Below are 14069 nucleotides of genomic sequence, written 5' to 3'. Positions count from 1 at the left end.
GCATCAGTCCTGCAAACCCTGGTGTCCAGTCAGGCCTCCAGGAAGGTCTCAGACACTTCTGCAGTCCCAGAGGACTGTGGCCATTATATCTTCCCCCAAGTGCTTAAAGCATTGAATCAAATACCCATTCTGGGATCCTGTCTTCTGTCCAGATGGGAAGTGACTCTTGCACCCAAGAAAACAAATGTCTCGTGTAGGTGTGTGTGTGTGTGTGAGAGAGGGGTGAAGGATTCAGAGTCAGCCACATCTGCCCATTCCTCTCCATGTTATCTCTGTGGAAGGTCCCCAGCTGATCTCAGACTCTCACTCTGGATGCCCCCTCACTCCTGGAATAGTGCTGTCTTCCTTACACGCTGTAGCCCACAAAGCTGGAAAACCTTAAGCAAGCTCTTTCTCTTCTCTGGCCTCAGTTTCTCTAACTCTCAGTGACGGCCGGGTGTGGGTGATTCCAAGAGGCCCTATGCCCTGACCGAAGCTCTGCATGTCTGCAGTTTGCAGGTCCCTGCCCCCATCCCAGGGCTGCTGTGGAGTGGGAGTCTCCTTAGAGAAGGAGGAGAAAGTTCTGTTTGCTTTCCTCCTCCTCTTTGCCACAGACTTCTCTCCTTAACAGGCCCTGAGAGAAGGCAGCTGGGCTCTCAGGGCCCCAGAAGCCATAGGAGGGAGTTCTCGCTCTAGCATCATTAAAAGTTTAAGTGGCTTTCCCTTGGAGGGTGAAAGTCCCAGGATTCATTAGAGCTGCTGCCCCCTGAGTGCAATTTGGTTGAAGGGAATGTTTGGCATTTTCATCCAGAGGAGGTTTTTACGAAGGGTTTGAGGCCTCCCGAGAGTGCTCGTCTCACTGAGGTCTGAGAGAGGAAGTCCCCAGAGGTCACCTCTTGCCCTGGCACTTTTCCAGAGGAGGAACCCGGCTGGGTCAGGGGACGGCCTTGCCTAAGGACACGCAGAGGCTGGCTGCTGAAAACATTCCTCCCGGGGCGGGGCAGGGGACAGCAGGATGATGAGCGCACCCCAGGGAAGGGTAGGAAGGGTGAGGGCCTCACTGTGGGGGCCTCTGTGGTCTTGTGGAGTGAGATGGAGAGCTGCGTGTGCAGAGGGGCTTTGGGGATGGCTCGACAAGCCCACGGCAGAAAGGGCTCCCCAGGGAGATAGTGGGCACCCGAGGCATGGGAGCCAGATGGACAGGGTTTGTTTGGGGTGAACAGAGGGGATTCGGGACCAAGGGGCAGGGAGTCTGGGACTGCTCAGTCCTGCCCGCTCTGTTTCTCACCAGGAAGGAATGGCATGTCACTCCGGCTGTGCAGAACACAGGGATGGGGCCAGAAGCCTGCCATTTATGGCCAGTCCAGACCGTTGAAGCGGGAACCGAGAGGCTGGGACGGGGTCTGGCCTCTCAGGGCTCAGAGCCTCCTTCCCGCCTCCAGCAGCACGGGCTAACACCCAGACCGGCCAGGACCCAGGCCCTAGAGACCGTGCGCAGCTTCCCTAACCATGAAAACCTGCCTGCGGTCCCTCACTGAGCTCCTGAGGTACAGGACAATTCGTTCTACAGGGCCTGTCCCTGTCCCAGAGGATTCCGGTGGCAGGACAGGGAGCCAGAGACTCTCAAATGCTGAGGTCTCCCCAGTCCAGACTCCACTGCAATAATATTGACGGCAACCATGTGTCAGGGGCTGGCCCTTGATAAATCTTAACTTCTTGAACCCTTAGAAAACCCTAGGTCTGAGGGAAGGTACTCTTACTGGCCATTTTAGACATAAGGAGGCACAGCACAGTTAAGTAACTTGTACACGAGCCACAGGGCCAGTAAATTGTATTGTTCTAGAACCCACATTCTTACTCGCTATGTGGTATGTCTAAGAGTGGAGGGAGCTGAGGCCAGGGAGGGGAAGGGGCCGGCTTGGTCACCTGGCCAGGTGGCAGAGATGGGGGCAGCTGGACTTCTGTCCCCAGACTCGGGGCCCTTCCTTCCACAGCCCGCCTGACCGCTCCTCTGTCCCCACCCAGCCTCCCCGTGGACCTCCCCAGAGTTAACAGTCGCCTGGCCTCGCGCTTGGCAGGCAGCTCCAGCCCAGAGAGGCTGCGCCCACATTCCCTGGCTGCTCTCCAGCCCGCGGGAGCTGAGACAAGGTCCAGGGACTGCGAGGCCGGGCAGAGGCTGCGGAGGGGAGGAAGCAGCACGGAGCCGCCGAGTGGAAGGACTGTCCAGCTCCCAGATGCTAGGCCTCGTGGGCTTGGTCATAGGTGCCGCTGTGGCCGTGCTGCTGCTGCTGCTGCTGGCCGCCTGCCTGTGCCGCGGACGGCAGGACCCCGACGTGGAGAGGAACCCACCGGCTGCAAGGAGGAACCGAGTCCGGTGGGCCCAGCCTTGGTTCTTCCCGCGCCGGGGCCAGCTGGGACACTTTCACTACTTCCACCATCCTGGCCACGTGTCTGGCATGCGCCATGCGGGCCTCCACCACCACCACCTCCACCACCTCCACCACCACCAAGCCCACCATCAAGGCCACCTCCACCACCACCATGCCCACCACCTCGCCCACCTCCACGTCCACCGAGGCCACCGCTGACACCTGGGAATGGCAGCCACCACCTGTCCTACCATCACCAGGATGTGGACCCCCATGCTCCCATGCAGAGGGGCGCCTCTCTGTGGTAAACACCGGGGACTGTGCCCTGGTCCTGCTTGGCTTCTGCAGACCACGCCCCAGGGTACCACGAGGAGAGAACTGAGGGGATTCGGGGGGGTGCCCTGTGCACACTGGAGGGTCACGGGGTGAGAGTGGGGGTGGTCCTTCGGGGACGGACACTGCCTTGGGCCTGTAATGCCCAGGGGACCCCGGTGCACGTCGATGCACAGAAGATGGGCTGTGCTCTCTGAAGTGCTGTCTCCTGACTGATGCAGGCCCCTGGCCAGGGGGCTACCTAGAAGGGGCCAGCAGTGCCCTCGAATTTGGAGAAGGCAGTATGAGGCTGCAGGGTCAGTTCACCTGTGCCTTGATGCAAGAAAATAAAAACCACTAAGAAGCTTTTGTGAAGAGGCTCTTGATTGTAACTCAGGTGGGCGAGGGAGCAGCCAGGCATGTGTCTGCACTGCCCTGGGACCTTCCTCTCTGAGAGGTGAATGCCTGACACCCTGCCTTTGGCGTGGTGCTGGAGGGCCAGCCTTGCATGGGGGGAGGCAGGGCGGCCCTGTGGTGCCCCCAGCGCACTAGGGAAGGAGAGCTCAGGACCTAAGCTCTGAGGGAGGATTTGGGGTTTGCACGCAGCCCTGCCTGGAGGGGGCTCTCTGTGTAGCAGGGGGCTCTGGGCTTCTGTGGGACAGTCCGGGGTCTCTGAGAGAAGAGGGGTGAGACCCCCTCAGGCTGGTCCCCAAGGGCCCTACCTCCAGTGCTCTTTCCAGCTCATCTCCAGGGCAGACTGAGCTCCAGGACCTGCAGAGGCCCCACTCTGTGGGCTCTGCTGAATTCAGTATTTCCTTGGTAACTGGGTCAGGGGTTCTTAGCGAAGCCTTGAGTCTCCAGCTCCCTGTGTCCACTGGTACCTGTGTATAGCAGAGGGTGGAGAGGCCTGGCTGGAGGATGCGGTGCGGGGTGGCCTTGGGAGAGTGCTTGCCTCCTCTGGGATCTCAGTTTCCTCTTCCCTAAAATGGGATAGATAGCAGAGACTCCTTCTTGCCAAAGCCTGGAGGCATGTTCCAAATAGCCCATGAATAGTTGGCGGAATTCCACAGGGAGGAAGGAAATATCGTTCTAAGGCTTTCAGCTGGTGCTTGGGAGGGAAGTGGAGGGAGGAGAGCCTTGGGGCCCGAGAGCTGGTGGGGAGGGGCTCGAGAGCAGGCCAGAAAGTCAGGGGCCTGGTGACTCATTGGAACAGAACATCCTGTTTCTTTTCTATTTCCCGGTGGATTATCTGAGACTATTGTCGGGTGTGAGGGGGAGAGGGAGGCAAATTCACCCTGACAACCACACTAGATTTCTGGGCTGGGCCCTGGGTCAGTATGTATTGCTGATTTTATCTCTGCTGTGCCCTTCACATCCTCCCCACCTCCTGCATTGCTACGTTTGCCCTAGCCCATGCCCCGTGCCCCGGCCTGGATTGCTGCCCGCCTCCAGCCCTGCCCTTCCTGAAGCATCTCTGCCCTGTGCCCTAAGGGATCTACCCACACACCCCATCACCCCGGGGGGAAGTCTCTGCCTCTTGGATGGTAATTCAAGTCCCCCCTGATCTGGTTCTGCCCCCTGTTCCTTTTGTCCTGTCCACACTGCTCTTGTACCTTCCTCTCTCTGGGTCTTTGTTCAAGAAGAATTTGTTGCTCCCTCCTATAGGTTTCCAATGTGTTATTAGTATTTATTTTTGCATTTCTGTTGGAACACGATTACATGGTGTCCTTCCCCAGAGATTTCTGGCAGGATTCATGGCCTCTGCCCTCATAGATCTGAGAACCTTCGAGGGCTCACTGCCCTCAGCACAGAACCAGCCCTCACAACAGATGCTCAGGAAAAATTGTCCAACCTCATGCTCTCTGGAAAAGCAAATATGATTGGAATAACCACTGCCAGACGTTTGGGGCTTGAGGGATGCCAAGTATAGCAGTAGGGCCTCAAGAGGATTAGGCCTCTGAGCTCCTGGGGCCTTGCTCAGGGGGCTTGGGTTCCCATCCATCCCTGGTATTGGGGGGGGGAGGGTTTGAAAAGTGGGAAATATTTAATAGATGGATGTGTGTGGCCTGCCGGCTTGGAACATCCCCTCTCCCTCATCTCTCTGCAGAGCTCCATGTCAGACTGAGATGGCCTGTCTTTCCTAAGCATGGCCTGGAGTCTCTGGGAGAGCTCTAGCTCTCTGCTCTAGGATGTTTGCCATCATCTTTGCCCTTGCTAAGGTAAGGGAAAGCATAGGATGTAGTCTTTTTCTGATCAGTTGACGACAGTGGATGTAGGAAGACACATAGGTATCTAAGTGATAGTTATCTTGGGGAGTCCCATGGCATCTGAGGTTCATGGGCAGGGGCTGTACATCATAGGATGACAATAGTCACAAGAAGAAGAGAAGATACCCAGAAAAAAAACCCCTTAGTACAGACATCTCTGAGCTGTGGGAAAGCATTTATGGCTGTCTTGATCTTTTCAAGTTGCCTGATAATACTACTGCCACTTAGCACAGGACAGAGCTGTTGTGGGGATGGTTGAGGGCGAGGATCCTGAACTGAGCAGAGCACTAAAGGGACCTGCACTTCATGCACTTTAGCAAAGATTGCTCCTTTTGCTCTGGGCTTGAGAGGCCCTGCTGGTCATCCCACAGTACAGACTGCCAGTGTGACCTGAAACCCGGAGGAGCCTTCACAGCAGACTGGGCCTATCCTCATGCTATCACCAGGTCTCTCTCATTGTGCCACACAGCCTCCATTCAAATATTGAATGCCTATTGTGAGAATGGACCAGAGGCCTATTTTACTGATGAGTCAAGAAGGGCCCTCAAATCTCAGAATCAGGTAAGGAAACCTATACAAGGCAGAAGATAAGAGGCCAAGCAATTGCCCTTTATTCCAATTTAAAGATGCTGAAAAATGCACATTTACAATAGGTGGCCTCCAACTATATGCATCCACAAAGAACAGGCAAACCAGAAGTCAAAGAGCAAATAACTCGGCTTGAAACCTGACTCCTCTGGTGCCTTCTACCTCCTGAATTGGTTAGTTGATCTTGGTAATTCAATCTGAAACTACACACCACAGATTGGCTCATCATGTTTTCTTCTCTCTGCTCTGGTTGCTCCAGTTAATACCAATAATTTGAGGTGTCCAGCTTCCTGCCATGGGCCCAGCTTGCCCAGGGCTGCTCACACAGAGGAAGAGCCCTGAGCTCATGCTGGAAAAGGGAAGAGGGAGAATTTGACAGGCTTCATTTTAGTTCAAGTAGTTGCTCTCTCATTCTGCAGTTAGGCAGCTTCCTAAAACTAGTACTAAAGAAAATTCACTGGGGCCTTGGAGAACTTGCAAAGGACCAAGGCTGTGTGACCTTGGGCTGGCCCTTTGCCCTCTCTGGGCCTTTGCACTCTAATCAGTAAAAGTGCAGAGAAGGTGATTGCTCTGTGGCCCTGTCGCCGCTGGGAAGAGTATTGAGCTAGGAGGGAAAGGAGGGGAGCCCCGTACACCCCTTCAGCCCTTTGGTGCTCTTGTTTTCACTACTACTACTACTACTACTACTACTACTACTACTTTCACTACTACTAGCAGTAGGCTACAGGCAGGTCATTGAGCTTTTGACTACACCCATTTTGTCTGTAAAATGGAGACAAGATCACTTCACAGGATTGCTGGAGCCATTCTATGAGATAATGCCCGGCTGTGTCTGGTATCTGGAAGCATTGTTTTGCACTACCCCATTCCTCTTAGTTTGGGTAAAGCCTCCCTTCTGGAAGTGGGGTGGTCTCGGGGGGTTAGCTGTGGGAGAGCTGTGATGGAGTGAGAGGATGCAGCCCTTCTGGCAGACTTACTCAGGCGGCCTGGCCTGGCTCACCCCTCACCCAGAGCGGGTAAGTGGTGAACCCGACTGCTGAGTGCTGGGACTCGTGGGTGTGTGTGTGGGGGGTGGGGTACGTGCAATCACCAAGGGGCAGGCAGCTGTGCGGGTCCTGGCCCACACTACAATTGGTGGAAGGAATTCAGGAAGTGCTCCCAGCTACTCAGACATCTCGGAGCCTTGTCTCAAGCAGGACAAAGGCTGCAGCACCCAGGGATGAGTGTCCATGGCCTGGCCCCTGGGGTGGCCCCCACATTAGGAGGCCACGGTGCCGCGTACAGCCAGCGCTGTCACTCGGGGAAGCCCAGGGTAAGTTTTCACAGCACCTGAGTGTGGGCAGCAGGTGTGAGGAAGCAGGCGGCCAGGGGGGCTGCGGGGAGGCCATGCAGAAGAGGGCTTCTTCAGACAGGAGCCACAGGGCAAAGGAGCCCCAGAGTAAGTGGTTGAGGGGGCTCAGATCCTGGCGGGAGCATGCCCTGTCCTATCTAAACGGCACCCTCCGTCCCACGTAGAAAAGGAGGCCAAGTGAAAGGGACCACAGCACCTGCTGAGGCCCCACGGCCCTAGAGGTGACCCCGCAGTGCCCCCACCCCGACCTCGCCCAGAGCAGCGTGGCCTCCTCCCCACCTGCGTTCCTGCCTCCTGCACGCGGCCGGAGCCCTGGCGGCAGCAGCTACGCTGATTCAAGGACTGGCCCAAGGTTCTTCCAGGGGAGGAGCCCAGGCGCATCCTGGATCCCCACGAGGGGGAGTATTTTGTCTTTTGTCTGAGCAGACAAACCCTTGAAATCGGTAGGCGTCACCGGAGGGCCGGGTTGGCAAGGTTCCCTCTGAGCCAAGTCTTCTGCTCCCTCTTTCTCAGCCCCTCCGAGTCCAGGGAATCTTGAGCTCCCATCTCTCAGGACAGCTCTTCGTCCAAAGAGCTGCCGGTGGAGTTGACCACGGCTTTTGGGATCGTGGCCGGAGGCCTAGAAAACAGTAACAGGACCCACTGAGGCCTGACTGGTGCAATGCGGATTGCCCGACGGGCCCCTGGGGCCTCGACCCAGGGCCTCAGACCAGCATCTGCCTAGGAGACCACGAGGACAGCGGCTGGAAGAGCAGAGTGCCGGCCAGAGCCCCCTGTTTTGGATGGGGGGCCTAAAGCTCTAAGACACGCCCCAGTTGCTCAGCAGGTCAGCTGCCACGTGGGGCCATGGAAACAGCCGTGATTGGAGTGGTGGCAGTGCTGCTTGTGGTCACCGTAGCCATCACCTGCCTCCTCTGCTGCTTCAGCTGTGACTCGAGGGCCCAGGATCCTCAGGGGGGCCCTGGCCACAGCTTCACGGTGGCCACCTTTCGCCAGGAGGCTTCTCTCTTCACAGGGCCGGGTCACCATGCCCAGCCGACGACGGGTGCCCGGGACTTCTGGACCTTCATGTGAGGCCTCATGGTCCCCCAGATTTGTTCTGCTGGTGGGTCAGACTCACGCACCCCCCAGCAAGCCTTCCCTGGTGTCCTGCGCCTCCGTCTGGCATTCCTGGCCTTCCCTGCCTGTATTCAGCAAACTCCCTATCCTGCCCGTCCCATCCCGGCTTGCTGGGCCCTCCAGCCTGGGAGACCCGCAGTGGTGGGACCTGATGGAATGCAGCCCCCACCCCTGAGAGTTCAGCTGGATCCTACTCACAGGCTGAGGCTTAGGAGAGGTGTGAAGAGTGAGTGACTGGGCAGTGACGGATTGCACCGGGGCCCGCTCTTCTGATTTACACGGAGACAGATATCACTGGAATTTATTGTGAACAGGGTGCTAAGTTCATCAGGTTCCCCCCCACCCCCCGCACCCCAGCATGCCCGTGAAGTTGGTTCTGTTGCCACCAGAGGAAACATCGCCCTCGAGTGGACATTTTTACGTTTTTATCTGCCCCTCTCATTGAGTCATTTGGTCACTTGCAAGCTCACGTGGCACAGAACCCAACCCTGAGACCTGAACCCCACCAGTTGCCTGAAATCAGCCCTACAATTCTGAAACCAAAGGGCTGCTTCCTTGGGAACGAGTGATTTATTTTATAATTGAAAATGCATATCCTTATATAGGTCTCTCAAGAATCAGGCTTGAAAACTGCAAACGGAAACAGAAGAGAAGAAAAAAAAAAGAGTCACAGAAAGTACAAGCCATTTGATGAACAGGAAAGCCAGAAAGAAGACTTTGAAACACATTTGGAATGAGACTTTATTACTATATTCTTATAGGTCACTTCTGTTCTTAGAGACTGTGAGTAACTTGCGTCACTTAGGAATGATGAAAATATCATGAACTGAAAGATAATTCCAAATAAGTTAAAATGTTATGTTACATTGACAGCATGTAACAAGCTCTTGTTTTCATCACAAATAAAGAGATGCTCATTTTTTATTAATAGAAAATCTGTTTTCTCTGTACCAGGAAATAAATGCTGTGCTGCATTTAGAATCTGGTTTGAAGGGTATGAACTCCTGGGTCTCCTGGCTCACATGTTTCCCTTCAGCCCTGAATGGATGGGTCTTCTAGGACCTGCCTACTGAGGGTGGCAAAACTGACCCTCATGGGGGCCTGGGCTCTAAGGGGATCCCCCAGGCTGTCTTGGCCACAGGGAAGACTCTCAGAGAGAGGCCTGGGGCTGCAGAGGTGCAAAGCGGGAAGATATAGGGAGAGTGTCAGGCTGGCAGAGAGGGGTGGAGTAGGGGAGCCTGGGGAGAGGCACCGCCCAGGAACAGGGAGGAGTTCCTGGGAGCATGTCATTGGTTACTCTGGACCGGAAAGCCCCCTAAACAGGGCCCTCAGAGATGCATGGGGAAGGGAAGTAGCTGCAGGGAGGACCTGGGGACTGAGTAAAGGGAACTGCAGGTTGTGTTCTCTACAAATGAACACTGAGACAAAGTTTGGGATGCAAGATGTTTATAGGGATCAACATCTGTGAGGGGAAGGAGAAAGCAGGATTAGATGGAGAGAAAGTTCAAATTATGATTTGGGCCCTTAATACCTCCTACCTTTGCTTAGTCTCTCGGTGCTGGCCACCCCCATTCCCTGTCCCCCAAGTTTTGACCTCATATAAAGCAGCTCTGCAGCTGAGGCTACTCCTGAAGTCCTTCCTTGAAGGGGTCCTGGGTACCACCACTTTTTTTCTCAGAAGTCAGTAGGGGCCTGTTCTCAGAGGTGCCCAGACATCAGAGGTGGGTGAGCATGTCTAAACACAAAGAAATACTTGGGCATGGAGGCTCCAGATGGGCAGAGACAGCAGTGCAAGGACTGGGACGGGGAGAAAACTCAGCTCTGTTCTAGGTCAGGGGTCTTTCAGCCAGACCCAAATATCAGGATGCTAGGCCCAGAGCTCTGTCCCTGTGCTGCATGGTCACAACCTCCTTGGGTCAGTGGAAGGAGGGTCTGCAGACTGGAATCACATGACTCTGAAAACAAGAGATGGTGGGGAGCCTGACCTCATTCTGCAGGCTATGGGCAGTCTGTCAAGCCCTGAGGTTTCCTCATTTATTCACTTGCTAATCTATCCACTTATCTACCCATCCATCCACCCATCCATCCATCCATCCATCCATCCATCCATCCATCTATCCACCCACCCATTCACCCACTCATCCATCCATCCATCTACTCCTTCTACTCACTAAGTTTTCCTTCCTTCCCTACTCATGCATTTGTTCATTCATTCTGTCACTTGTTATCTTATTTACTTATTCACTCCACTGTTCAACACACACTGGCTGAGCGCCGACTGTGTACCAGGCTCTGCCCAGGGAATGTGGGAGTCAATCAGACATGGTCCCAGCACTTGGTGAACTCCCAATTTAGTGACCTGAACAAGGCTGCAGAAAACACACTCAGGTGCTCAGGGGAGGGAGAGCTGAAAGACCCAAGGAGCCTGGGAGGAGGTGGCCCTTGAGCAAGACATAAAGAAAAGAGGGCACTTTCAACAGGAGGAGTTTGGGAGAGGGTGTTCCTGAGGGAGTAGCATGAGTGGTGATTCAGAGGACATGTGGGGGCAGGGAGTAGGCAGTTCAGGGGGAGGAGATGAGGCTGGACAACAGCCAGCTCCGGAGGGAAGCACTTCTTGCCACATCTGGCCTGCATGTTTCTGGGTCATAGATGATGAAGGCAACAAGGGGGCAGCCTTGCTTGTCGGGCTGGGCAGGTACAGTCTTTCTAAGCACACACACACACACACACACACACACACACACACACACACCAGCATTGCAATCTGCTATTATTACAGAGGAGCTAGAGAGAAGGTCTTGGGAGACTCTGGGCAGGGCCAGTCTTGAGTGGAGAGGGCTCGAGGGTGTGGGAGAAGCTGCCCCAGAGATCAGGGAGTTTGAGAAGGAAAGGTAGGCAAGGCCAGCACCCTGGAGCAGGCTGACAGGAAGAGGGGGCTGAGGAGGAGCAGCTCAAGGAGGGACGAGAGGGTGGGGAGCACATGCGGCAGAGAAGCAGGGAGGAGGGATGCCAGATTTAGCACATAAAAATGCAGGCCATCTGGTTATTTTAATTTCACATAGACCAAAAAAAAAAAATAGCATTTAGTATAAGTATATCCCATGCAATATTTGGGATATATTTACACCAGAACATTGCTTGTTGTCTGAGAATCTATTTTACCTGGTGTCCTGTATTTTATCTGGCAACCCTGCAAGGATGAGAATAATTCTCAGGGAGAACGAGTCAGCTGGTTGGAAGCATCAGGTGAGCTAGTGACAGTGAGCACCGAGCAGAGACCTTGAATTTTGCAACATGAGGGTTGACAATGGCCTTGGTGAGAATAGTTTGAGCGGAGTGAAGGCAGTGGCCCTAACGGTGGTGTGCAGGGAGTGTGTGTGTGTGCCGGGGCAGTTGAATCAGTGGGGATGGAGGAAGGGGAGGCTGCAGTTGAAGATAATTTGAAGGGAAGAAGCACACTGTATTTTGACTGGAGTGGCAGCCCACCGAGGGAGAGTTGATTATAGTTTCTAGGAATGGGAGGGAGGTTGAGCACGGGTTGAGCAAGGACTAGAGAAGGAGACACTAACAGTAGCCCAGCAAGGAAGAGACCCACAGAGGGGTTCCCAGGATGGGCCTGAGGATCGGAGCTCCAGATTGGGGTCAGAGCAGTCAGGCCTGGATGGTGGCATGTGGGTGCAGCAATGCTGCTGGGAAGGATGTTCGGGGATGCAGATAAATGCTGCGTGTTTGCCGCTCACGGGGTGTGGGGAGAGGAGCGTGGCATGCCAGATGGTCTGCTTCCTCAGCGGAGCAGGAGCAGCTGCTCAGAGATGAGTATGGGGTAGCTGGCATTAAGGAGAGTCTGGAATGATGACCCAGAGAAGGGGTGAACCTACTTTTCTTACGTGTGTGGAGTGTGTGGGTGCAAGAGGATGTACGGGATATGTGGTGTGAGAGTGGGATGTGTGGTGTGACGGTGGGGTATGTGTGTGACGTGTGTGGCATGAGTATGTACATGCATGAGGTGTGTGCAGCGTGTGCGGTGTGGTGTGGGGTGGCCCATGTGCCCCTGCTCTTCTGCCCAGTGTAAGACCCACCAGCAGGAAGGGCCTCTGACTCCGATGGGAGGTGGTGGCAGCTCCAGAACAGGGACATGCTGACACCGGAAAGCCAGCAAGGCCAGGAGTGTTTATCGGGTGGCGGCAGGGAGCCAAGAAATCTGGGGCAGAGCCTCGCTTGAACCCAGTTTCCAAATCCAGTGTTCTCTCTGTTCCTTCTGCTGTTACCAGGTCCTGTGTAATGGACTTCTCTGCACGGAGCTCCGTGCTCCCTTTCTTCCTATCAGTGCTCGCAGCACCCCCATCACCTCTACACGTAGCTGAGGAACTGAGCTGCCTGCTGGGAGGCACCTGCACCTTACAGCGAGGCCGGCGGTGGCAGGAACCCACACAGGTCCCTAAGGGCAGGAACCCCCAAGGTCTCTAAGGCTGGAAGCCAACTCTCAGCAGCCCCATTTCATATCTTCAGAATGGAGGGAAGGCTGGAGCACCTGGGGATCTGATTTGCCCTGGGTTTCCCTGGACAGAAGCTTTGTGTCATGTCCTAAGGAGAGTGGGGACCTGGCAAGGCACAATGGCCCTTTTCTACTCCTTGGAACAAGTGGTTTCCTTTAAGGAAGGTACTTTTCCGGAAAACATGTTATTTTATGGCCTACTGACTCCAGAATCCAGCCTGTCCCGGAGAGAAACACCTCCCTGGTCGCAGGGCCAAGAATGCAGAGGAAGAGCAGGGCAGGGGCGTGAGCTCCTCCTGACAGCTGGGTTTAGAGGATCTTCCTGCTCTCAGACATCCTCTAGACAAAACAGACGGAATCCGGTGCCTCTGCAGGTGCGAAGCCTCAGGGAGGCTGTGGTGCGCTGGCTCAGGGCTGAGGTGTGTTAACCCAGATGTTCAGTTCTCGACAGATGTTTATCAGGGTGAGGCTCCATGGGCTGCTCATGAGGACTGTGTGTGGCAAAGACCCCTTCTTTCTTCAAAGTCAGAGATCTAGGGAAATCCGTATGTGATCAAAGCTTCACTGTTGCTGTCCTGGCCCTGGGCTGTCTTTGCCCTGGCTTTACTGCTGTGATATCCTCTGACTGACCTCTCTGTCCTTACCCCATCACTGTCAGCCTGGCCCCTAGAGGGATCTTTCTCAGACATACATCAAAAGTCCTTAGAAGTCTCCTATGTGGGCTGTGTTCTTGACTTTAGGCTCTTGGGGTCTCTGCTAGGCATAATAATGGTGTCCCAAAGATGTCCTCATCCTAATCCCCAGAACCTGTGAATATAGCATATTACACCCAAAGGGGAATTACTCTTGCAGGTGGAGTCACGGTTGAAAATCAAATGGCCCCCAAGTAAGGTTATCCTGGATCATCCAGGTGGGCCCAACACAATCAAAAGGGTCCTTAAGTGTGGAAGAGGGAAGCAAAAGAGCTCAGAGTGATTTAAGAAAGACTTGGAGAGAGAAGGGCCCACCGGCCAAGGAACGCTGGCAGCCTCTAGAAGCTGGAAAGGAAAAAGGAAGGAAATAGATTCTCCATGAGAGCCTGGAGATAGGAACCCAGCCCTGCCTATCCCTTGACTCAAGCCCACTGAGTCCTAGTTTGGACTCTGACCTCCAGAACTGTAAGACAATGCATTTGTTATCTGCATAACAAATTTGTTATAATGCACACGTTGTTTTAAGCCACTAAGTTTGTGATTACAGCAGCAAAGTATCCTTGGCTTAACCATAATTAGTGCCACCAAGATTTAGGCTTGAATTTGTTCCTCTAGTTAATCCTAGTCTGGCTGCCAAGAACCAGAGTTAGGTGGCATATGAAGAACTAAAGGAGGCTGTTGAGATCAGGGCTAGGAATACCCTACAGATAAAGACATGGAAATAGAAATCGCACTTTTCAGATGCTGCTGTGAATCGGGTAAGAGTAACCATGTGGGTTGTCAGTCTCTGTGTAGGGGTTGGGCACTGTGCATTTCCAGCCATCTCAATGCATGGAAACACCCACGTATGTATGCAAACTTGCATGTCCAGGGCTGATCTTACAGTATTACTGTTTT

General features: G+C 54.4%; 2 protein-coding genes across 2 annotated transcripts; both read left to right on the top strand.

Moving 5' to 3' along the window:
- The first annotated feature begins 1235 nt into the window (after window positions 1–1235).
- HRCT1 (histidine rich carboxyl terminus 1) lies at window positions 1236–3029 on the top strand. Its single transcript, XM_026013195.2, has one exon. The coding sequence runs from the start codon at window positions 2214–2216 to the stop codon at window positions 2565–2567; it is 354 nt and encodes a 117-aa protein (XP_025868980.1). The 5' UTR covers window positions 1236–2213; the 3' UTR covers window positions 2568–3029.
- Window positions 3030–6586: 3557 nt separating this feature from the next.
- Window positions 6587–8966, top strand: SPAAR (small regulatory polypeptide of amino acid response). The gene is made up of 2 exons (XM_026013318.2): window positions 6587–6827; window positions 7380–8966. Exon 2 carries the CDS (start codon window positions 7713–7715, stop codon window positions 7938–7940), a length of 228 nt encoding a protein of 75 aa, XP_025869103.1. The 5' UTR covers window positions 6587–6827; window positions 7380–7712; the 3' UTR covers window positions 7941–8966.
- Window positions 8967–14069: the final 5103 nt, after the last annotated feature.

Source organism: Vulpes vulpes, chromosome 12, assembly GCF_048418805.1.
Source record: "Vulpes vulpes isolate BD-2025 chromosome 12, VulVul3, whole genome shotgun sequence".
Classification (NCBI taxonomy): Eukaryota; Metazoa; Chordata; class Mammalia; order Carnivora; family Canidae; genus Vulpes; species Vulpes vulpes.
This window is presented reverse-complemented; position numbering and strand designations above follow the sequence as displayed.